The 25457-nt window shown below is 38.1% G+C and overlaps 1 protein-coding gene across 4 annotated transcripts in view; it reads left to right on the top strand.

Moving 5' to 3' along the window:
• SCUBE1 (signal peptide, CUB domain and EGF like domain containing 1) overlaps positions 1 to 25457 on the top strand; it is a 220980-nt gene that overhangs the window by 86529 nt on the left and 108994 nt on the right. For all 4 annotated transcript variants that reach the window (XM_075507209.1, XM_075507200.1, XM_075507192.1 and 1 more), the window contains exon 5: positions 22206 to 22331. In XM_075507209.1, coding sequence (XP_075363324.1) covers positions 22206 to 22331 — 126 coding nt within the window. The remainder of the gene's footprint in view (positions 1 to 22205; positions 22332 to 25457) is intronic.

Below are 25457 nucleotides of genomic sequence, written 5' to 3'. Positions count from 1 at the left end.
TATTAGGAGAAAGAAGAAAATACATTGTACATCTTACATAAGAATGCATAGAGATATATAGTTATATTCAGTCTATAGTGCAGCTTTATGCACAGTGTTTTGTTCACGTAATCAACATTACATGAAATGTGTTCATTTCAGGTCCACTTTCAGGAATCTTTTTTTTTAAAGATCTGCAATCAAAACCATTTTATTTTATTATTTGAATATCTGTTTCAGTAAGACTTGTACATGTCAGTAAAGCATAGCACAAGTCCCATGAGCTCCAGATGGCAATAGAATCTCTTAATTTTCACAGAATCACAGAATAGTTGAGGTTGGAAGGCAGCTCTGGAGATCATCTAGTCCAACCCCTTTAGGGGTTGGACTAGCTCAGGATCAGCTAGAGTAGGTTATTCAGGGCTGTGTCCAGTCAGGTTCTGAATATCTCCAAGGATGAAGGCTCCACATCCTCTCTGGGCAACCTGTGCCAGTGTTCTATCATCCCCACAGTGAAAATGGCATTTCTTATGTTTCAGTGGAATTTCCTGTATTTCAGTTTGTGCCTATTGCCTCTTGTCCTGTCACTGGGCACCACTGAGAAGAGTCTGGCTCCATCTTCTTTACTTCCCCCTATCAGGTATTTATACACATTGATAAGATCCCCCTGAGCCTTCTGTTCTTGAGGCTAAATGATCCCAGCTGTCTTAGCTTCTCCTCATATGTCAAATGCTCCAACCCCTTAATCATATTCATAGCTTTTTACTGGACTCACTCTGGTATGTCCATGTTGAGCACTAGAAGCATAAACAAAGAATAAACAGCTTTCAAATTTACAAGATTTTTGCTTCAAAATACTATCTCCAGGCTAAAAGAATCACTGCCGTGTCCTGAAATCAAATTCACATGGGCTTGGAGGGGTCAACGTTTGGAAGGACTTGTCTCACACCCCCAGAAATTGTACCAAATTAGCAGAAAAGCCATTTGGACTTCCAGAGCTAGAACTGGCTGCTTACAAAATTATAACGTGCTTTGTGCTTACTAACATTTTGTGAACAACTGTGTAATATTCCAGTATTTCAAGTTAAGCCTGCAAAGTAGAACTGTTTCCATGGCCTTTTTTCTCTACACTTTAATTTTGTTGCTGAAAACCGTTGGTTTTCATTTCTGGTAGTCGGATCTTTTTAAATGGTTAATAGAAAAGCTTACATTATTTTTAGACCAAACTATGCTGTTATTCTTTGAAAACAGTTTAGACGGATGGTTTTGATCATCTTTACTAAGCTCATTGGCAGGGATTCTTTCTCTGGTTATAGATGATGGGTACCGAAGGGAAGTTGGTCTTAGTTGGATCAAGTGGCCCAGCTGTAATCCAGTAGTAGTAATGATTAGTAGAAGTACTTTATTGGACCTGAAGTGCTGCAGTAGCACAGAAGAGGAGGCCTAGTCTCTCCAGTAGTTACAGCTCAAAGCCTCCATTCATAAAAAATAGGCTATTTGATTAAATCCAATTTTTCTGTCCACATGTACATGCTCCATTAGAAGTCATATCTTCATGATTTATATTACCATGAAGACTAGCAGTGGTGGGTCTGTTCCTGGATCTGTGTTGCTAGGCCCATTCATTCAGGCAGTGAGCAAGTACAGATCTGAAGCAAAGATCTTTCCATCTAAATAGGCAGAAGAGACCAAAGAGGGAAACAGAGGCATGGGAGTTTAAGTGAATTTCCTTCAGGGATTGCAAGAGATCAGGCTTCCTGAGTTGTATTCCTGTACTCAGTCCAGTAGAACAGCCTTTGACGGCATAACTTTATCTGAATACTTCTTCATCTGCAGCTTTTTTTGTTGGCAGCTGTTCACAATTTCTTTATATTTAAAATGGATTTCTGATTAAAAGCACAGATCAGGCAAGAAATAACTTTTCCAAGAGTGGGCAAATGCATTTCTGAAAATCAGAGCTTAGGTGTGAATTCTTACGCACATACACTCAGAATATTTCCTTTCATAAATGATGTGTAATTCCAGCTTAAAATTTGCTGTTTCAGCAAATGCTTTTGCCAGCAAATTATCTGTGTGAAATTCATTGAAAGCATGCCTAAAAAGGAATGCAACATTTACGGGCATTTATTTTAAAATTCAGACATGCATTGGGCATTAAAAAAAAAAAGTATCTATTGATTCTAACTCAGGTATCCAATCATATGGAATTTTATTGCTCAGTACCAACGTTTGTGTAGACCATACTGGTGATGATTCATGGTAAGTACCGCACCATGTAATAGTAGGGTTTAGCCCTGAAAAATACCATCAAATTATATAACTATCTCATCTTCTAAACCACAGAGCAGATACATGGTAAATACTCGGAGATCAAATTGAGAGTAATTAACAGGTGAGCTGCAAGGACACGTGAAGCAACATTGTGAAGCCCTACCTATGACATTTACTGGTGTAGTTACCCCATAAGTCAAATATACTTCAGGACTGTTGTCATTCTCTCAGTGTCAAGTATTACCATTAGTTTTTGACGTGGTTTTTCTCCTGAAATTCTTCTATTTGTTGAGTTTTCAGCTCATGTTTCCCATTGCATCCCTATTGTGGCTGCCCAAAGGAAGGGCTCAGCCCACTTCTCACACAGGAGGGTCCTGAGGGAAGGGTCAAAAACCTTCTATGCCATCCATCTTCCCTGTCCTCCACTTCCTTCAACATGCAGGTAGTTTTAATCACATTGTTTTCTCTAGTATCATATGCTTCTAGACTGTAGTCCCTATGGACAACACAGCCAGTTGAGCCAACAAACCTGACACCCTCAGTACTACACTTCCAGCTTTCATTATTAAGTTTGCAGATGGCAGCTCAGAAAGACCGTCTGCTTGTTGTAACAAAGTACGGTGGCTAAAAGCTGAAGAAATGTTCTACATACCTCCAAAATGAAAGGCAACAACTTTCAAGTTGTTGAAGTTGTTTCATAGGTATCAAGAGATGATTGATACCTATGTTTCTTGGTACTTGCATAGACTGACGTGAACATATAAAGGCAAGGCACAACCACGGCATAAATGGTCACCAATGATACTGGTGGCAGGGAAGGCAGAGGATAGTAGGATGAAAGTACTTTAAAGCTTGGGAGGAAACATTGGTAGATTCTCTAGATGTAGTTGTTGCACTTTCTGAATGAAATAGATTTGTCAGCTTTTCTCCTGTATTTTGTAATTTGTAGGTCTAGGTGCTAAGTCTTTTTCTAATCTGCTTTTTGTTCCACTGTGCCAGTGTATTACAGTTAGAAATTTTTCATTTTCATCAGAAGTAGTGTTGACATCTTTGTTCCCTTTACTGCGTTTTAGACCTTCTCAGAACCAGCAGGTTTTGTCAGTGTTAGACTTTGCACAGGACAGCAATATCATAGTTTAACTGAAGTTGAACACAGTAATCTAGATGCTGGACAGTATTTTTTTAAAAAACTATATTCCTTTGAAACAAATAATGTTCTCTTTGGTTGTCATGTGCTAGACTGTTGTCTTAGACAGCCAAGTGCACAGATCCACATGCACTCTTTTTCTAGTCTCTTAGTCATATGACTGTTCAGTAATATTTTCTCACAATTTGTTCATGACATCCAAGTCTGGTTTTCTATTTGCAGTATTAGAAGAGTATTAGAAGACATGGACCTGTTGGAACAGGTCCAGAGGAGGGCCACAAAAATGATCAGAGGGATGGCACATCTCTCCTATGAAGAAAGGCTGAGAGTCAGGGTTGTTCAGCCTGGAGAAGAGAAGGCTCCAGGGAGACCTTATTGCAGCCTTTCAGTACTTAAGGGGAGCTTATAAGAAAGATGGGGACAGACTTTTTAGTAGGGCCTGTAGTGATAGGACAAGGTTTAATGATTTTAAACTAAAAGAGGGTAGATTCAGACTAGGTATAAGAAAGAAATATTTTACAGTGAGGGTGGTGAAACACTGGAACAGGTTGCCCAGAGAGGTGGTAGATGCCCCATCCCTGGAGAGATTCAAGGTCACGTTGGATGGGTCTCTGAGTAACCTGATCGAGTTGAAGATGTCCCTGCCCATGGCAGGGGGGTTGAGCTCGATGACCTTTAAAGGTCCCTTCCAACCCAAACCATTCTATGATTCTATGAAGAGTTGATCAAGTCATTTGCGCTTTTTGCCACAGACCGTCTGAGTCTAACCAGGAGACAAACTGCCTTCCTTCTCGCTCATGACAGCCTATAGGAGTGGCTTGCTTTATTTTATCCAAAATGGCTATACTGTTTCTATTTTGTCTCTTATCTGTCCATGGAGTCGGAATTAAAGAGGTCTGTGGTGCTGAAGCAGTTTTTGTGTATGAGACATAAAACTGACATGATAGCTGGCTGTTATCCAGCATACTGAATGTATTTAATCATCTTTCAAAAAACATTCATCTGACATTATGTTGGAAAAAATGTAGTTCACCAACAAACTCTTTAAGAGGTTGAGGTGATGGAAGGATAGTCACATTGTCTCTGTGCATTTAATGTCACATGTCCAAGAGAGATTCTGACTTCTAGGGGAGTTTATTTCTCTCCCTTAACCATACAGGGAGAATACAGAGACTGGACTCCTACTCTAGACAAAAACTATTTGAGATGGATTGTAAAAATACAGACTTCCCACTTTCACATCCCTTAGTTTCTTCAGAGTTACTGCTATAATCTAAGCAGTCTCAAATGTGGGTTTACTGTTTGTTCATGTAAGATGCAGTTGGTTTAGAGATTTCTGGGAAGTAGTATTTTTGCTGTGAGAAGTAGCATTTAAAATCGCTGACTTAACTGGCCTTGCTATGAGAACAATGCTATGAGAACAATGCTATTTAATTTGCTTAAACTTCTTTATTATCTTTGGAAGGCCTTTGAAGATATTGAAAACAGGCATAATTATCAAGAAGCAATCTCAATAATGCTAGAAAACTCTGGCTAAATTAGGTATGTTTCCTATTTTGGGTTTTCTCTTTGACACTGTTCCTATAACACTGATTCTTCATGTCACCGCATGGCATAGGAATGCACATTAATTTATCCTTACTCCTAGAAAATGAAGTTTAGCACTTGAGGCCTTTGACCTTGTCTGAGAGAGTGAGAAATTACTTAACTTCTTCAGTTTTAAACTCTGAAAATTTGTTATAGAACCAAAGAAGTTGTCAATATTAAACTAAACATAATACTTTCTTGTTGATAACAGATCTACCCACAACTTGTTTCTCTTTAAAAGGTACCTATGCAGAGGTCATCATTAAAAAGTAAGCTTTCACAATTTGTGCTAAATAAGCCATGCCAGTTTATCATAATCCCTGTCGCATAGTTTTCAGTGACAGCAATAATGGTAACTTATACATTGTGACAATAAATTAATCCATTGTATCATTCACGTAGAAGCAATAGCTGCAGTAAACATTCAGCAAGTAGATAGCATGTTTAGTTTGCAGCATCTTAGAAGAAAGAACCTGTATAATTTTCTGTCCAAACAGGCAGTTTCATTTAGAAGTCCTTTCATACACTTTCCTTAGGGACTTCTTCTAGGATGGCTTGTGATCAGTGACCACAAAATCGTTTTCCAAACAGTTTGATTTTTGTTCTGACATTAGCGGCTTGGGACCCTTAGTGCAACCAAGTCAATGATAGTTTTATTTTCTGTTCAAATGGATACCCCTTCCTAGCTACTCCTTTAATAAGGAAATAAGGTGGTGGTTCTCTGCTGAGTAAAAAGACTGCCAGTGATTATTGCATTGTACTGCAGCTTTTGGATCTGAAAGCTCTTGCAACATCATAAATTCCATGTAAAGAGCAATGACTCTTCTAAATTATCAATCTTCGATTACTCAACGTTTCATTTAAAAACCCTATTTTGTAGGACCGCAAGTGCAAATGTCATCTTAGAAAAACACATTAGTGCAAAGCCTCTTACGGAGTACTATTTATTTGTAAGATTATGTGGTTTTACCTAACATTAGTCTGATTCCTTATTATTTCTTAAGCCGCTGACGTTAATAAAACATGCATGCAAGAGAGAAGATCCGGAAGACAAGAGTCAGGGTCAAAAGTAACATAGCAACCCTCTCAGTACTTATGAAATCTGGCAGTTACCATCATGGAGAAAAAAAGTAGAGTGGCTGCCAATAGGGTTTCACAACAGTAGATGGAAGGAAAATATCTGTCCTTTTCCTCATTCCATGAAGTTGAAGATGGAAGCTCAGTGGCATCAGTGTCGAGCAGCAATGTTGTAAATAATGTAAAATAGCTTCCTAGTGCTGGGAAGCTCACTGTTGTTAGACTGGGGTAGTACAAATCCTAGTTAGCAGATGTGCCAGACCTATAAATTTGTGTGTCTGAGTTGTGAAGGCGAGGTCATAAAAGCAGCTTCACAGAAGAATTGCAGGCATAGGGAAAGGAGAAAGGCTTTCTGTAGCATCTCTGAGGGGCTTAGGGGGTGCTGTCCCAGTTTTGCTTTCTGGCACCCACCACTTGGCCTATCTTCTTCATTCCTTTTGGCAGAACAAGTTCTACACAAAAAGGGAGGGTAGCGCTTCCAATCCGGTAAACACACACATCCTAAAGTAGCATTGTGTTCTCTTCCTTGGCTGGCCAAGTGAGGTAGCTGGAGTTTGTTGTGCATGTGTTGGGTTTGATTCAGATTATGGTACCCTGTAATTTTTAAGGATGTGGATTACCATCAAACTAGATTTTTAAATTTGAAGTCAGGCCTAAGTGCATGTTCTTTGTCTCCTTTATTGTTTCAATGAGTGTAGAAAAAAGCGCATCAGTGATACCCAAAAACAACATACAACATCTATTAAAATGGCATAAAACCCACACCCTGTGGCACCTTTCCAGGTCCACAAATTATTCTAAATTATAGTAATAACCCAGCTAATTATAGCTTCTTTTTTTTTTTTTTTTTTTTGTAAAATAAGAAATGTGTTGTTGAACACACAAAGAACTTAACTTCATAAGCACTCAAGAATGCTAAGCTCATCCAGTATAGCACCTGGAGACTGAAACTCTTGTTTGTGTCACAGGTTAAGAGTTTGCCCAGGACTTTGCTTCTGAACATACAGAGTTTCCACTGTTATGCTTTGCTGGATATTGATAATGATGGTCCTTATGCCAATGGCACAGAGAAATGCTCATAATGTTTCTTTGGTCTGATGTCACCCCACAAGCAGCCTGGTTATACAGACCTGTGGTGAGAAAGATTGTAATAGATCAAGTCAAGCCTTCCCACAAAACTCTATTAGAGATGCTGAAAAACATACGTATTCTCAAGCCAAGAACTTCAGTGGCATGCAAGCAATTGTCATATAATGTCATTGAGGAACATGGAATAAAACTGAGCGGCACACCTTTTTCTGGTACGCCTGAAGGCTGTATTCGTTGACTCCCTCTGTCTGCCATCTTTTCCATTCATTTGCCATTATTCCATTTTTTCCGTGTTATTTTTCTCCTGTTATTCTAGGTCCAAGGAATTTAGCGTACTGGTCTATTCAGCACACTGCATTCTCTGTTCCATATCCATACTATATCACTTCTGGGACTTCATCAAAAACAGCTTTGCTTTCCTTCCCTTTATTGGACTTCCCTTACCTTCCCAGCATGGGACTGTGACCCGAGACCTTCTCTCCTGATTGCTTATATGCTGTGTGCCAGTGTTATTGCTCATGTCCTCTACAGGCCTCTGTCCAAATCCTCCAACTCAGTAGCAATGACTGACTGACCCTTCACTCCTGTCTAGCCTCCTTTATCTCCTTATTTTGCCCCTTCCCCAGGACCCATCTCTCATCTGCTTTCTCCATCTGAGCAATGCCCACGCACTCACAGCTTTCATTTTTCTCTCAGCCAAGGATCTGACAAGTTCCTTAGCAAAGATATGTCACAAAAAGTCTACCCTGTTACCTACGTGGTGATAAAAGCACAGCTGTAAGACATAATTGCTAGCTTTTGTTGTGCAGGTTGTGGCCAGAAATATGTCACTAAAGCTTTTCAATGCTATCTTCGAGAACATTTAAAAAATACTTTTGTGTCTTAAGTGTAGGGGAAATGTACCCATTCAAGTAAAAATGGTGGTGATGCAGAGGTGGATGCATTCTTGCAGAGGCCATGAAAACAACTGAAGTTTTAATCGTGATATGGCATGACGTAGTTTGCTTTCTTGTAATAGGCTGCCTTTGCCACAGTGGAAGTCTTAATTCTAAATAGCCACAAAGGCATGCTTCTGGGTTCATCTTCAGGTTTCCATTCTGCAAGCATCCCTAAAATGGACAGATCATTCTCTTTTGAGAAGCACTGTTAGTATTCAGAATATGTTAGCATAGGGGAGTTTAAATTTGACGATTCCTTCTGCTTTTCCATTGAAAAATGGTACAATTTTACATGATCAAGTGGAGGAAATTCCATCTGAGGATTCAGGGGACAGAAAAAGAAAATTATTTAGTGGATGCCTGATTATTGTAAGGAATTTTTTTTTTTTAATTACTGATGAAAGAGAATAATATTGTGAGCAGTGGCATATCTTTTTAAAATGTTTCATCTCAGAAGCTTTCTTCTCTCTTCGGAATAAAAATTAAAGAAGATTTTCTCAAAAATCTGTGCAAGAATGTGTTTACATTGAAGTGACCCATATGTATTGCATTCTGAGGTAACCTATAAGCAATTAAAATTACTAAGTGTCCTTCCAGTCACAGAGTCAGAGTTAAGAAACTGTTGCTTAACAAAACGCATGTACACTTTTAATACTTACTCCATAAATTAAGCATATAAACTTCCAATGGACTTTAAAGTATCTCAGAGGAGTTCAAGAGACTCTCACCAATTCATCAAAACCATTGGTTTGTTTTGTTGACAACCATGCAGGAGTGTTGATCTGAGGGACCGGTAAACTGGGAATTGTCATTCAGCTTTCAGCCTCTTGCATCCCACTAGGAAATTACAAAAGTAGACGTTTTCTTTCCAAGTCTCAGGCAAACCAGAAGGGAAGGGAATCATAACATTTCCTTCCAAGAATTTGTCTTTTATTCCTTTGGCTTCAGAGTTAAAGGGTAATGTTTGGATACTGAGAAACAGATTTCACTAATTTTTGTTTTCTGGGGAATTTGGTGAATAGCCCCTCAGATAAGCTGAGTTAGCCCATTAGCTGCCCTATTAAAGCCTTTCAACAGAGCTTTCTAAACAATTCTTAAATGTGTTGAAATCTAGACAGAACGTGGAAGCTTTTTTCCCATGAAACAGAATCCAGTCAGTGTTAGCATTTAAACAGAATTGAATAGTAGAGTACTTTGAAACGTTGCAGAGGCTCTAAAACAGAAAGGAAGAGAGTTGGTTCCCGCCATTTCCATATGTTGTTCATCTGTACTGGCTTACAATTCCTTTAGGATTTCCACAGTAACAAGTGGAGAGCTGAAGGAGCTATCCAAAATGAGCAAGCGTTATCTCTCATTTTAGAGGTGGAGAGGCAGAAGCAGTGAGAAATCAAAGGACAATGCAAGACAATAATGTGTTCAGGAAAAGAATTCAAACATCTTGAATTCACTTTCCTAACTAGCTCAGACTTTCCATTGTAAATGCGGCCATATGGTTGTTATCTTTTACTCACAGACCATTCTCGTTCAGCTGAAGAGTTTGGAATTGCATCATCTTAATAAATTCATTTTACTGCTTTAAACCTGATTAAAGCTGTCTGCTACGTGTCTTTGCTGTCATTAACCCTAACAGCCCTTTTGTCTAACTCTGTAGGACATATGTGTCTGAGCTTACCAACTCCTGTTCTCATCTCCAACTCATGTGCACCAGCTACCTTTAAAATTTGTCACTCCTTTCTTCCTTTCCTCCACACTTTTCTCTTACTTACGTTGCTTTCACTACCTAGAGACAAGGAGAAGGAAGCAGGAGATTTTCCCATCATCATCTTCAGTCTCTGACCTTAGCATAGGTATGTAGGGAAAGACCGAAAAGATATAAACAACCATTGCACAATGCGTTGACCTTCACTTTGTGTAGAAAACACCAAGCAGCACATTCAGAGCTCCCATTTGCACGTTGCCCATCAGAGTCAGGACAAAAGTGTAATGTTTCAGAAGGGTTCCCTAATTATATGTTACATGACTCTTAAAAGTCCCTGCAGTCAATCTTGCTTTGGTAAAGGTTCCATTATTTATGAACTGACTTTGTGTAGTATGTGTACCTACCATTTTGCTTTGGCCTTTGAGGTTTTAAACTTCACAATGTTTTACAACTGTTTGGTAACACATCTAGTGTTGAAATCCTGTTTTCCCCCATTCGTACAGAATCAGAATAGCTTCCTGTTATTATACTACTTAAAAAGCCAGACTTTCCCACCACAGACAACTTTAACCTGCTGGCTTGAAATTTATATTTATTCTGTCACTAATCTAGTTGCTTTTGATATGAGTCTTTTAGGTGGGTGTGCAGGGTTCTTTAAATTTAATTGCAGCAGATGTTTCTTTGGGTTTTCTCTCTCCCATTTCACTCTGGATTTTAGTTGTTTTTCCTTGGAAAGGTACATGAAAGGGAAATCCTTGTATAGTCAAATGTTTGTTTTACCATCTAAAGCTTGCAAAGGGTCCTTAGCTTGGGCTGATTTCTTCTTGAAGAGCTGTAATTATTCATGGAAAGAAAAAAAAAAGCCTTTGTCACTAATAGGCTTCTTGGTGCTTCTTGTAACAGTCTTTATTATTCCTTTCTACATAATTTTCTATTGATGAGGTGAAAAAAAAGGCTTCCTCTGCTGTTGAGAGAGAAAAGGTAATTGTTCTTTTTTCACATTTACCAATGCTTGTTGCGTTCCTTATGTGTTTAAAGGACAAGGATGCAGAAAATGATGTTATTGATGGCATCACCATGGCAACAGTTCTTTGGAATAACACATTCTGGCATTGTTATTCTGCACACACAAAAAAAGGGGGACTTTCTTTTAAGCACAAACAGATTGTGCCCCTTTTAAATGCACCCATGAACTTTGCTTTTCTGAAGATTTACAGACTGGTTTGGGGCAGAAAGGATTCTGACATCATTTACCTCTCTCTGTACATCACATTATGGCGTTAAAAAAAACCCACTTTGAAAAAGCCAATGGTTTAAAGAGACACAGTATGGGAAGGATACATAAACATTTCTTTGATCAGAAAGACAAAAAAAAAGGTGAAAGAATTTTGAAATTTATGAGCTTTAGCACCAGACCCACTAAATAATCAATCAAGAGACAGAGGAGAATGAAGGAGCCGAACACTCTGAGCTTATTAAAGTAGTTATTTAGTTATGACAATACTCCGGATAACTTCGCTTTTACCCCAGCCACTACACACATCTTAAAGCATTTTGACAGGAAATAGAATTGCCCATTCACAAGGCAGTTTGCAAACATATATTTTGCCTTTCATATTCAGTCTTCCATTGTCCTCAGGTATTGACAGAGTTGCTAGAATAACATTTTAGAAGTTATAGCATTTTCTAAGGCATATTCTTTCTTCACTCCAGTGCAGTTCTGAGTTGGATTACTTTATTTCTCTGATACTCATCAGTGAAATGTATATGTGTTTTTATAAAAAAAAGAAAGGAATGTATTGAAATTGGGAACAAGTTTGAAATCCGTTCTGCACTCTGTGGTGCTGTTTCTCACACCCTAGTGTACACCTTCCAGTTTGACTTCCCCAAGGGACAGCCTACTTCCTGTACACCAGTGGTGCATGGAAGTGGGCTGTACAGACCTCGAGGTTTGAACACAAGAAAGCTTTGCACCAAAAAGAACTTGTGTTGTGTACAAACATACCACTTAAGTATATCCGCAATTTTGTTTTTGAAAGAAACTGCAGTTGACTCAATGGCTCCAAAAACACTGTTAAAATTTTGGTTCCAGGTTGTATATGATTTTTCTGAAAGTCGCCACAGCTGGCGGCAATCAGCTGTTTGGTTGTTGGACAATAACTTAGACCATTGGATTTTTCTACTGTCAAAATGTTGATGGAAATGTGAAGCTGTGGGGACTATAGCACAGCTACATATGGATGTTGCTTCACATTCAGCTTTCTAGAGCTGAAGTGACCCCCAAAAAACTGAACAGGAGGCTAGAAACTGTATTGCTTTATCCCTTACCTTTGAGAGACATGACCACCTTTGTGCTACATTGGTCCTTTCTGCACGGGGGCAAGTCTATGGATTCCTTAACATCATGGTCGGTGTTTTATTTTGTAAGGAACAAAATAACAGAATGAGCTTTGAATCTTGGTCATGTTTAGCCCTACAAAAATGATAGGCCTGATGTAAGATAATTATTTGATCTGTGCTCCATATTTACCTGTAGAGCAGTGAACCGTCTTAATTTATTGCACAACATATTTTTGGGTTTAAATAGGTTATATATGCATTAGTACATATAGCATTATATATATAATTATGAATATTCATAATATATATATTAATTAGTGCATATATAATGATACATAGCTCTATAATAGTATATAATATATACAGTTAAATTTAATATCATGTATCATTTTGCTAATTAGTCCTACAGTCTATTTTCTGTTTATGTAAAAAGAAAATAGGACAAAATCTATTGTATATATGAAACTTTTTCCAGCCATCAACATTTAGAAATGCCTTTACATGTTGTGTTCATGGTAATAAAATAATCTTACTAAAATAGCAAAATTAGTATCAGATTTCTTCAGACAACGTCGTCTGATTTGGAATTTATTATGCCTGAGAAAGGTAGTGCCTATAAGTCAAGGCCACAGGAGACTGTTACTTCCCTGAAAAAGAATTTGAGAGTTCTGAGAATATTCCCAGTGCAGAATAGGCATTGCTGAGGTCATTCTTCCACTTGGAGTTCAAAAATAAACCTTCACACACATCCAGGGCCCTTCATCATCAGTTGGTTCCATGGGGAATGAAGCATCTTAGTTAAAGCTTAATAGGAACCCAAAAGAAGAATCTGTTTCATCCTGCTGCTTTGCAAGGTTTATTTACTACACAGCTTGCTTCAATACAGTTGGAAAGTAAACCTGCTAAATATGTCTTCTTGCTTGCAAAGGTGCTGATCAAGTACATAATTAATTTTATGTTTAATTACATGATGTTGCAAAAACTTACAAAATTTTCCTGGGAAGAGTTTGGGATGTGAAGGAGTTCCTGCAAAGCAAAGTGTTGTTGAAATATTTACTGTTATTCTGTCTATTTGAATACACGCTATGTGTTTGAAAAAGTGCCCTAGAAATAGTTATTTTTGAAGTATTTCATTAGAAATATTTCTTTCTGGAAACCACGGCTGTCTCTTGTCAGTTGTGCAGATTTCAGAAGGAAACAAAATACAAGATTTTAGGATTCTTTTTCTAATCCCATCATCCCATCTCTTGCCTTATCTTTTCACAAATGATACTATAATGATTTAAACTTTGGTTAGACCTGGCTCAAAACCTTCTCATGAAACACTAATGAAAAGCTGTATTTTCAATTAAATGATGTATTTATATTTGTGGAAAGTGTCTCTTTCTGAGATTATTTTAAGTCTTTTTATTGGAGGACTAAAAACTTTGCAACATCTTTTTGAGAAGTTTCACTTGGTGGGGTGGAGAAATTTTGTTTAAAGACTGAGTTTTCCTGTGACCAGGGAGGGAAGAAACATTTTCTTGCCATTGTCTGGTCTAATGCTTTACAATTTTCCCATGTTATAAGTAGGTACTTTTTATCCCTAGAGAGACCCTTTCAGAAAAGAGTGAGCGAGGTTTTCATATCTCTGGTATGCTATGAGGCCCAAAGGCCTAGTATTTTCAAAAATAACATGGGACTTTCTCATTTTTGCCACAACTTGGGACTTTTTTGTAGTTACTGAACTCCTACCCATCTGAGGGTACTTGAGCATGCCTTGATGATGTTGTCATTTGCTAGCTCTGCTGTAGCACCACATCTCTGGGGACCAGGATATCAGAGCTACTCAAGGTTTATTAGCTCCCACCAAGGCACCAAGAAATATGACAGCAGTGGTGAAGACCCAAATGGAGAAAGCTCATTTCTCAGCTATGCCTCCTGTGTGGCCTTGTCTGCCCTCAGAGTCACCTCTGGCTGCCAATGGACTTTGTATGGCAGTGACTCCCCGAAAACCAACCTTTTCTTTTGCTTTGCTTTACTGTTTAAGGAATTGCGATTTAAAGATGAAGCAAAATTAAAAGTAGGTTGTAGTAGTGTTGATGGTGTTTTGTTTTGCTCTCCTTTCTTGTCCTCATCTTTCTCTTCCCCTGCCATTTATTTCCCTTTGTGTGAAATCAGTGGTAATGTCAGGTGCCAAGTAGATACTGGCAGAGACTGATAGCCTTGCTTCTGCCAGAGCAGCAGCAATACGCATTCCGTGGGCTATCTTGCTGAATTTTCTTTGAGATAAACTGTATCTATGTGTGAGAAGGTAACAGAGACTATTGAAACGGGTTTCAGTGAGCACCAGCTTCTATTGGTAGCTCTGCAATGTGGGAAACAGACTGAGATAGCCAAACTTCTTTCATGTGATCCACCAAAATGTCATCGCACAATCACAAGTCGGTCACAACCAACCTGGGCTGGATTTCAGCCAGTCTTTCTTATTCTCTGTTCTTGGTCCGACAGGAATTGCTGACATTTTCTGGAAATTTTTGAATCTATTTCCTTTCCCTACCTGCATAGTTTTTCTGCTAAATTAAACTTGGTCAGTTCACTCCCATCATTCATTTAATCTTTCTATCCTCTTTTCTGAAATTACAGTACCTTTGCAGAATTGCAAATCTTTGCTTTTACTGCTGACAGAATGAAGTTATATTTCTGACACATGCCTATTTCTACATCTTAAGACAAAACCCCTGTTCAGGGCTGGATGACACGTGGTTTTCTGGCTGCCACTCAGAGGAGGAACATCTTGTCAGAGATCAGACTGCAAGCCTGCCTGCTGAAGATGCTGTCCCTAAGCACGTTTTATATCCAAACTGAAAACACATGTAATTGCTAAAACAAACTTGAATTTGTTTATTTTGTAATATACCAGCAGCTGTTTTCTTGTATGATGTCCAGGATTTCTCCAGCCAACCTACTTAATAGTGTAGAGTTTTGTTTCCTTGGGTCAGTTTGCCTGCTTTATTTGTTTTCTTTTCTTTTCAACCTCTGTTGGCTTGAGTTGTGGTCACTGAAACAACTGTATTTTCCTAAAGCTTTAGGCAGAACCAAGCAACTTATTTCAGGAATGAAGATGGAAAGAAAGTCTTGTGTTCATTCAGTTAAGAATATGAAAAACATTAGACCATGACATAGATTATTACATTTCCAGCATACCCAATGCGAGGTTTCTCACTTAGCTCTGGTGGTCTATTCCTAGATGGGTGCTTTGTACCCATGACGTTGTGATCGGCTGAGGAAGGGTAGCTGCCTCAACCAATTAGTTTTATTAGTTTTATTAGTTAGATTTCTTGCCGAAGAGAGCAAGTCTTGGTGGAGTTTCTTTATCCTCATGTAAGGACATATTCTGTTTTGAGATGAGAGCATCTTAGGCTCTCACTGGGGAGCCGAGCTCACCCAGGCATTCTTCACGTCCCAGAATCAGTGAGCCAGAATCACAACCCAGAATCTGGCTCCTTATTAGTGAGCCAGAAATGTCCAGAGGATCTGATGCAACTGTGCAGCATAAAGGTGAAGGTCAGATCCAGGCTGTTGGAAAACAATCCTTCCACACCAATGGAGCTAAGATCTGACCATATGTATTTGTTGACTATAATTGGGTTTTTTAGTCGAATGTTGATTTTCATCGCTCTTGTGAAGGACACAAGATGCTGGAGTTAGAAGGCCAAAGCAGGGACACCCACAGGTGTAGATGTGGAGTGCTCTCCACAAGCCAGCCGAAAAGTTAACGGTATGCTTTTTTTGGATAGTCAACCATCTAACTACATTTATATGACCAAAATTTACATGCATAATGTAACATTTGGCTTGAAACAACCATCTTGCACTTTCACTAACATCATGTTCCTGTCTCTGTCAGAAACTCAGCGTGTTTTGTTTGGCCTCTGTTCCTAACAGAGTAAAACAAAAACTCTGGGAGAGGAGTTGTCTCTGTCCGTCTTCTAAATTGCTTGGTCATTGACCGGTGTGTTTTATTGTAGCGCTGTAGCTTCTCACATGAACTTTTAGAAAGAAAACAAACAAACAAAAATCCCACTATGTTAATAGTTTCGCAAACAACTAAAATGAGAATGCTTGTTTACTCTTGTATTCTTTCCTCTCTCTGCTGCTGAAGATACATTCCCTTCTTTCTAGCAGCAGGCATTGAGAGAATGACTGTAAGTGACAATCGGGTGATCTAAAGACGTTATATTTCATGCTACATCCTATTTCTTACTTTATAGTTATTATAATTACAATATATTTGGTATTATTATATTTTGCTATGATATATAATACATACTGATACAGTTGAACTGTATCAACTGATCCTGATACAGTTGAACTCTACCATTCCTTAAATTAGCAGTTCTGTAAAAGAGAAAAGTCCTGAAAGTCCTGAATATCACCAGTAGCAGTTTTGTACCACGACATGGATCCCCTACTCAAGCAGAAGTAATTATCCCCTATAACTAAGATTGATGGAGAGAAATTAACCACAACAATTGCTTGTTGTTTGTGTTATAAAGATTTATGCTTTACTTTACATACAGGGTATGTTCATAAAAAGTGTGTAAAACAGTTCATAAATAATTAAACACTGTGGCTTATCTGAGTCCAGCAATTCAATGACTTGCATATAACTTATATTTAATGTCTTTTAAGTCTTTTAGAAGTTACTAGAACAGAATCATACAAATTATGTGTTATGTATGAATTTCGTAAATCATGTCTACAACTTTTTTAGTGACTTTTTTATAAGATTCATTTTTTTGTTAAATAAGGGTGCAACTGTAATAAGAGATTTCACTGTGTACCTAATGCTAAAATTAACAAGAAAGAGAATCCAATTACGTAGTTTTGGGGATTGAGTATAAGTGATGCACATGCTACTGTGCATGTCAGTGTGTCTATATGGCTTAAGTTCAAGTTTTCTTGTATTTTCTTACCACATTCAACCACATATACTCTGACAATATTCTAAAAGTTATTACTGAATTATATCTTTGGTGCAATTTATAGTCGTCTTTTTCAGATTGTGTTTGGAATCAGCATGTTTATTTGGCAGTTATTAAAAATAGCAGCAATATAAATACAGAGTAAGTGAACTTATGACAACATAGAGGATAATGTAAGCATATATGATGAACCACAGAGTAAAATAATTGCAAGAAGTCTTAATTAAGATGAGAACGGGCAGTGGTAATGAAAAATAAAGGCTGTCACAGTCAGCCTGATTTAAGCACTTTCAGAGCCATTGAGCTGAAAACATTTTTAGAGCATAATACAATGGAGAGGTCATTGTATCAGACTGAACATTTTGCAGAACAGCACTATTAAGAGATTTGTGATAACTAGATGGCAGACTGGATTAATGTGGTAGACTCACACCCAAATCTCTCCTAGGCCAGGAACAAAAATGAATGTGGATTGTAGGTCATATAACAATGTCTGCCACTCTCCCATGAACAATCTTTTGTAACTGAAAGTCAGAAAAAATCCAGGAATGTAATAGGAGAGAGTTTCTCAAGTCATATCTAAAATGCTGAGAGAGGATTTAGTTTAATGAGATTAGTGTTTTCATTTCTTAAGTGGCATTTCTCTTCCTGTTTATAATATATTTTCCATTGCATTCTGTTTTGCTGTCTTTTTGTAAGATGAATTTGCTGAGAATGTGTCTGTGTTTGAAAAGGTTTTTTTACTATCTGCCAGCACTGCCAAAGAGAACGTGCACCCATTTTTGTGCTAGGCTTTAGAGACTACCTTGGGTGGCAGCATATTAAATTAAGATACTGCTTTTATGAACAGTTAACATGAAAAACCTAGAACCTTTCAACTTTGGACATTTTACTATCATGACGATAAAGTAAGGATTTTTTGGTGTACAGATGTCTCTTTTCTCAACATTTAGTCTTTCCCTTGATTTGGGAACTATGGTTTTTCACTTGACCCATAGTCACATCAGTTCTAGAAGCTGGGACCCACAGATCACTGCAAAAATCAAGAGAAGCAGCTAGGAACAACTCCTTGAGTTCAAAACTGGAGTGATGCAGTTGCGCATGGGGGGGGGCACAAGGCTGTGTAGTAAATGATGTAGTTCTGCAAATACTTTCTGGTTAAGGCTTGAGCAGAAGATCCATTGCCTGATATTTTGCCCAGGCTGTGCAACATAACTGAAGTAAAACTGCTGTGGGCATAATTCAGTACTGTCTTGGTAAAGGCCTAGAATAATTCCATAGGTGTTTCTCCTTTGTTCCCTTGTTCTGCATTACATTGGTCAGCTCTAGGAAGGAGCAACACGTGAAGCACAGGGCACTGCTCTTGGCGCTGGGGCCCGTCTGCTGAGTTGGGGCTTATGGTCATTAAGAGAAAATCTTCAAACACATTTAAATGAGCAGCAGAATCCCGCCCCATTTTTCCATGATTGTGTTTTTTACCTGAATGACTGGTTTTCCACACATCTCTACAAATCAAGCTGTTTGGCCTTGATTGTGCCAGTTACCCCCAGAGGGAACGCAGCATTTTTGCTGGAGTGGTGTGCTGCCCATCGCCGGGGAGAGGAGCCTCCTGGCTGCCTGCACATGGCAGTGCCAGTGGGTCTGGAAGCACGCTGCCCACCTCCCCTTTGGGTCACCCTTTGTGCTGGGGCTGAGAGAGGCTGAGCTCCAAGGCAGGCACTGAGATGCTTAAAAAACATCCCCCTATAACATCAGGGGAATTTTTTCCATGCTGTTATTCACACTCTTGGCTCCTTATGTAAAAAGCTTGTGCACATTAGGTGGCTACTAAACGTTAACTAAAATAAGGAAAAAGTTTGGTTCTCAGGAGGTGATAGTGAGGGGAGATGATAACTCAGGCGTTTTACTACTTCTACAATAGCAGAGTGGTCTGCAGTCAGCAGACCAGTTATTTTACTACCAGCAGTGCACTCCATCCAGTTCCAGGATGAGAAAATATCTGTGAGGTGGTTTATGTATTTCTAGTTCGCTTTAGAGTTTGGACCACATCCTGCTAAAGAGAATGCTGAACAAAGTCATTTTAGGAGTATTTTTCTCTTCCATTTATATGCATTTGTATAGCAACTAAACTAGTATTTGGAAGGTATTTAGCATATTTTTGTATTTTTTAGTGTGATTTATATGCTATATCATAACAGATTCAGTATTGTTTGAAGAGTCAGCTTGCAAAAAAAGTAAATCTTATGTATCAACAATGATTCATAAATCACTTGTGTATGTAGATTGATACAGAAGACATCTGCCCCAATACTGCATTTGCTGAAAAATTAAAATTTGGAATAATTAAAACTATTTACAAATTAACACAAATTTGGTTTAGGTTACATTTTTAAACAAGCCAAAATACTTATTTGCTGCATTTTTATTCAAATACTTTTTTCAGGCCTAAGCAAAATTTTGTTGAGGAATTTTTTTGTAATTTAATTCTTAGGGATTTTGAAAAATACTAAAATGTAAATGAGAAGTTTCATTGTGGATTATTTCCTGCTCTTGACTGAAAAATAATGGTCTTTCATTTCACCAGAAAAACTTAGATTTTGTGAAATAATGGTTTTCAGGCTTAGGAGATTTCTGTGGTATTCTTCTCCAGCTAAACATGGAACTGAAATAGTTTTTCCACAGCTCCAACTACCTGATGAATACAATAACTGAAATGATTAATACAGTAACTGAAATACTGTAGTCTTACACACAAATACCAGCATAAAATCTGCTTTGTCTTTCACTTTTGTTTCAGAATGTAATAATTCTGATCTTTGATTTCTCCCGATATTTTTAGCAGTGCACAATTTCTGTCTTCCCTAGTGATTTTAACAATGGCAGATATTCAGTATCTGTAAGTAAACACTGAAAATCACTTGCTTCATTACACTTCTGGGCCATTAAATATCTTCTTTCATCTATCTAATTCCTCTCTTCTCATTGCCTCAGCAGTGTGACTCAATCAGGCATGTGTTATCTTTCCCAGATCCTTTTCTGAACATAGCGTAGTGCGCAGGAATGCAGTTTGTCAAACACATTGTGTCTGAAATCCTTTGTTGGGAGAAGTGGAGAGAAAGAGATTATAAAATGCCTCAAAACTTTCAATAAGGCCGTTCCCAGGTTTTTTATATCTGTTCAGCCAAACAAAACATTCATACCTCACTTCGATGTATAGGATGGTATAGTATAGTATGTATTATATCTTCCAAAAGCATCTGTTGTCCAGGCTGCAGTTTACAGAGAATAACTTATTTTGTGCTTTGGCAAATTTTTAGACTCATCAAGGCTAACGCAGAGGGGAATTTAGAAGAGAGAAATATATCTGTTGTCTGTAAAGTTGGTTTTCATAGGCAGTGAGATTTAAGATCCTGATATTTTTTTGTAGGAGAGATGAACAAAAATACCCACTTGGGCTGGTGGTGTGTGTTTTTCATTATTCTGCTAATATAAACCTTTCTGAGGTAAAGTCGAGCAGTGCAAATAACTTCTGAAGCTGTTAGCTTCTGTCAGCCTGAGGGAATCTCTGATTGACTTTCTGTAGCATTTCCTCCTCAGAATTTTGCACACAGTTTCTTAGTAGCTGTCTTACACGCTAATCCTTTTATTTGTGTTCAATTAAAAACTATTCTGTATGCAGAGAAACTTTTGCTCAAATCCATCATAAAGCCTTTACACTTGGTTTCACGTATCTGATAGTCTGAGACCAGGCTCAGCCTAAAGTCAGTGTGTGTAGATGCTGGAAGTGGCAGGTAGGTTCATGTAGCTTCTGGAAGAATAGAAAGGAAGGGCAGTGATCGTTTTCACCTTTGGAAGCAAAAACTTTGCAACAGCCCTGAAAAAACATTTATTTACAGTATGTCGTCACTGTAGGTTTAACTTGAACATTTTACACGGGAGTTGTTTTGAGAAATTAGCCTAGAATAGGTAGGAGTAGCCATGTTACGAAGTGACAAATGAGCTGCTGAGTCCACACTGATGTTGCATGCACCAGTGTTTTGGGGAATACATGCTGTTTTCACAGTAGTAAGCTGAGTTACACTGTGAATTCTCTGTCGGTGTACTCTGAGAGAATTTGTTTCTCCTTTCCAGGTCAGATATCCAAGGGGAAGTCTGAGAAGGCTTTGTAATGCAAATCTAGCTAGCCTTCGTTCACACAAGGAATGCTAGATGCTGACCCATAAGGACTGAGTTCAAGATTTCTGTGAATATGTGGGATTTGAATTAACTCAGTAATGAAAGCCTCTAAGAGCATAAGGTGCATTCAGTATCTAAATCACTTACATGGTTTAGAAAGCTAAAATTGGCCCTATGATGATTAAGAGAAAGCTGGTTGATACTGCTCCTTGGCATAAACATTAATAGGAATCCACCCGTGGCACATGGGCATTTGTTGAACAGCTGGTATGTTTTGTTTAATATAGTCAAAGAGAAAAGTGGTAGTAGGTTTGTTGGAGGTTGGCTGTGTTTATGGTGGATGACACAGATAATTGAGATGTATAACAAAGAGCGAAGAAACAGATCCAAGCAAAAATGCTCAGATGTAATATTTGGTAGATTTTGTGTGTTAGAGAATATAAAGCACATTAACAGGCAAATAAAAATGCACCAGACAGTAACAACCGTTAAATTCATATATGGAAAAAAAAACCAGTGAGCTCAGTTATTCAACTCCGATAATCACCTGTGGGACAGACAACTTCCTGGAGTTAGAAATTGGATATGGATTAGATACATAGGATATGGATAGATGCATAGGATATGGATAAGCCTATGTACCTGAAAGATTAGAATATGGATATGGAATAGGGAAATCACAAGACCTGGGTTTCTACATGCAGCAGAGACACCCTATATTCCACAGTAGTACTCACTGTATTTGCCCCAGAGGAGGTTTGTCCTTTATTACACTGTTTTGTTGATTGTATACTGCATTCTTTTGCCGAGTGGAACACAGTCCAGATGCAAAATAAAAATTACAATTAACATTACTGGAGGATTGAATGTGTATAATCATTTTGTAATTTTATTTTAGTACTAATATTTTCCATTTTTCTTTCTTTTTTTTACAGAGGGTATGAACTGTATGAACAAAGATCATGGGTGTGCACACATCTGCCGGGAGACGCCCAAAGGTGGGGTTGCCTGTGAATGTAGGCCTGGCTTTGAGCTTGCCAAAAACCAGAAGGACTGCAAATGTAGGTAGATGAAGATTAAATTTCAAATGCCCCCAAATGTCTTATTTTTTTCATTGTTGTTATTTTCCAGAAGCCAAGAAATCAACTTTGTTTTGGCCAAAGGTGATTTGTAATTTTAGTAATATGGTTTTTCTGTAGAAGGTGTACTTGGGAATGGATAAGAGGGATTGAATAACAGAATGTTGGCAGTGACTCTGTTAGCAAAATGGTATCAACTTTTCTACTCCTATGAATGCAGAAAAGTGAGGGATCAGTTTAATCCAGGCTTTCCTTGTAATGTAAAACAAATAAAGCATAGAGGATTCTGGCTTGCAATATTTTGAAGGTCCACAATGATAGATGCATTGATAAATCTACTAATGGGTTTAATGATAAATCCACTAGAGCTATCAAATTAAGAGTGCTAATTCCTCTTTTTTAAAGGATAGAAATGTTTGCTCTAGTCCTGAATTGACTGCACACAGGCTACTTTTCTTGTTATTACTTGGAAAACATGCAGCTGTATCATATATATATTGTTCTTCAAAGAAAAACCCTGAGTGATGTATTCTTGAAACTGGGGTGCTGAAGATATAGATATTCATTAGCCCACAAAATTGGAAATTGTTCTGTATAGGTTAAAATAACTGACCCTCTGTAATTTAGCATCATCATGTGGAAGCTTCCAAATTGCATGGGAGTCTTTCTGATGGCTTCAGTGAGTGTTAGATCTGACTCCAATAGCTTGCTTTCCTACTTGGTAGCTTTGTGAGAGGCAAAAAAAAGGAAGTGCAATAAAACAACATAAAATATGTTTTGTGCTTTGCATAGGGCCAGTATTTTTGTGATAGCCTTTCTTCCACTTCAGCTTTTTTCTTCCTGAGATCTCCACTGTATAAACACACTTAGATGATATTAGTTCCCAAGTACAAAGTCAAAAGAATCACCTTTGAATATCAAGAAATGCCACAGGATATTGAACAGCCTGATTGCTCCTCAGTATTAAGAGGCTACACAGAGCCAAAGGCAAAAGCTCAGAGAAAAATTGCCTTTATGGTAATTTTCATTCTCAGTGTTTATTAGAAGTGAACATTGCATGCTGTTAATTGCAGTGCAACATCAGCTACATTGGTAAAGTGGGAGAGGATGTTTATTTATGTTGTTTATTATTTGTTTCCACAAATTTGTACATTCCTTAGGTATTACATTATCCTTTTTCATAGTGAGATGATGACAGGATAATTAGGGCCTTTTCTGGAACAATATTTCTAAATGCCTAAAGGTTTAATAGAGTGAAAAACTTGAATTTATTCTGTGCCTTGTGGCGTTCAAATTGTAGTTGGAATTATAATAAAATTTTGCTGGCAGATCTCTAAGTAGGGACGATGAGTTTTTCAAGGCCGCAGAGCTTGCTGCAGAGTACACTGACCCCTAAACCCACAGCACATTCTGCAAATATGTTCCAGAGTCTTATTTAAAATAACTGTACTTCTAGCCCTTCCAAACACAAAAAAGTGTAAAGCTGTAGCCAGATAGCCTGGGACAAAAATTGTGAGATTACAGCAGGCTATTTATAAAGTTCTAGTTCTGAAACCAAATCTTGACTTTTAAAAAAACTTTTTCACAGCTAACCATTTCAGTGGAATTGGCTTAAATCTTGAGCTGCAGCTTTGCAAGTACTGAGTACCGCTATGTTGAAGAGTTGAAAAAGAGACACTTGCCCCTAGTCAGCCTGGACTGGGTCTGTAGCCCTGTATACCAGGGACTGGTAGGGGCTGCTATACCTCTAGTATATCCCTGTATCCCTCTCAATTATTCTGATTTATCATGATCCCTCCAGACTGTGCCTTTCAGGGTTTGTCAGAGCTTGCTTCTCTGGTTTTTTATGTGAACAAGTGGCAGAGAACCAGTACCTCACTAGGTTAATTTTTATCAGCCAGTTTGCAATTGAATCAGAATACTGGGAGAGGTTTTCAGACGTGGCCCAAGGCCACTAGTAATGAGACATATGTTCCTCAAAGGAAGAAAAGATGTTAAAATGAGTTAAAAAGCATAAAAAATTGGAGGGAGGCTCCCTGCTTTTTATGCATGCATTACAAGATTGTCATTACATCCGAATTACATGATTACATATCACCTGATCATATCATCGCATGTTAATAAGGCAGTCGCTATTGGTGTCTTGCTTCCTTCAGTGTACATGATGGTCAGTGCTCATTAAACAGGCTTTTGTTCAATAGCTTCCTCTCCATAACTCAGTGTCATGCCTTGCCTGCTGCACAGTATTTAAACCCTATTGTGAACATAAAATTTTTAATTTCCTCATGGATTTTCCTATGATACTCATTACTGTAATATCGAAGTGCTTTGTAGGCATTGGTAATGTATTTTCAGAACATTCTTGTCAAGTTAAAAAGTACTCGTTTGACTATCTTACAAATGGGAAATGAATATGAAGATGTTAATGTCAAAGTCTTTTAGTAGATATAGGTGATTAACAAGAAACACCCAGAACCCAGCTCAGCATTTATAGCACTCTAGCATGATCAAAGCCAAGCTCCCAATGGCTCCAGCTGTAGTTGCAAATGCCATGGAGAAAGGAATATAATATTAGTAACCTGAAATAGATGTGATTCAAGTGACTTGCCAAGCCCTAAGTAGGAATTCTATGGCAGGGGCAGAAATAGATGAGAGTTTTTTAGGGCTCTATTCACTGTCTGAACAAGACCATCCTTTCTTGACAGTCCCTTTCTGATTTACTACTCATTCTGTAGCAAATAAGACAAGATTCTCCAGCTGTTTCCACAGACCTGACTTTCCCCAGCTCCACTGTGCACTGAATAAGACAGGAGTGTTTTCTGCATTTGTCATTAAGGATGGTTATCACAATACAATAAGCCTATGTACCAGAAGTCTGGTATTTTGTAGCTTTTGAGTGCTTAATATTGCAACCTTAATGGTTTCTTAGTGTAAATTTTAAACATGCAATTTCTCAGTTACAAAAAAAAAGTCTTGCCCACCACACTAGGAAAACGCAGAAGCATTGAGGCTGGAAGGGACCTCAGGAGGTCACCTAGAAATACACCAAGCAGAATCATACAGATCCATGCATAATTCCTCAGAAGAGCTGCATCCTTTAGATCCAAA

Source organism: Mycteria americana, chromosome 1, assembly GCF_035582795.1.
Source record: "Mycteria americana isolate JAX WOST 10 ecotype Jacksonville Zoo and Gardens chromosome 1, USCA_MyAme_1.0, whole genome shotgun sequence".
Lineage (NCBI taxonomy): Eukaryota > Metazoa > Chordata > Aves > Ciconiiformes > Ciconiidae > Mycteria > Mycteria americana.
This window is presented reverse-complemented; position numbering and strand designations above follow the sequence as displayed.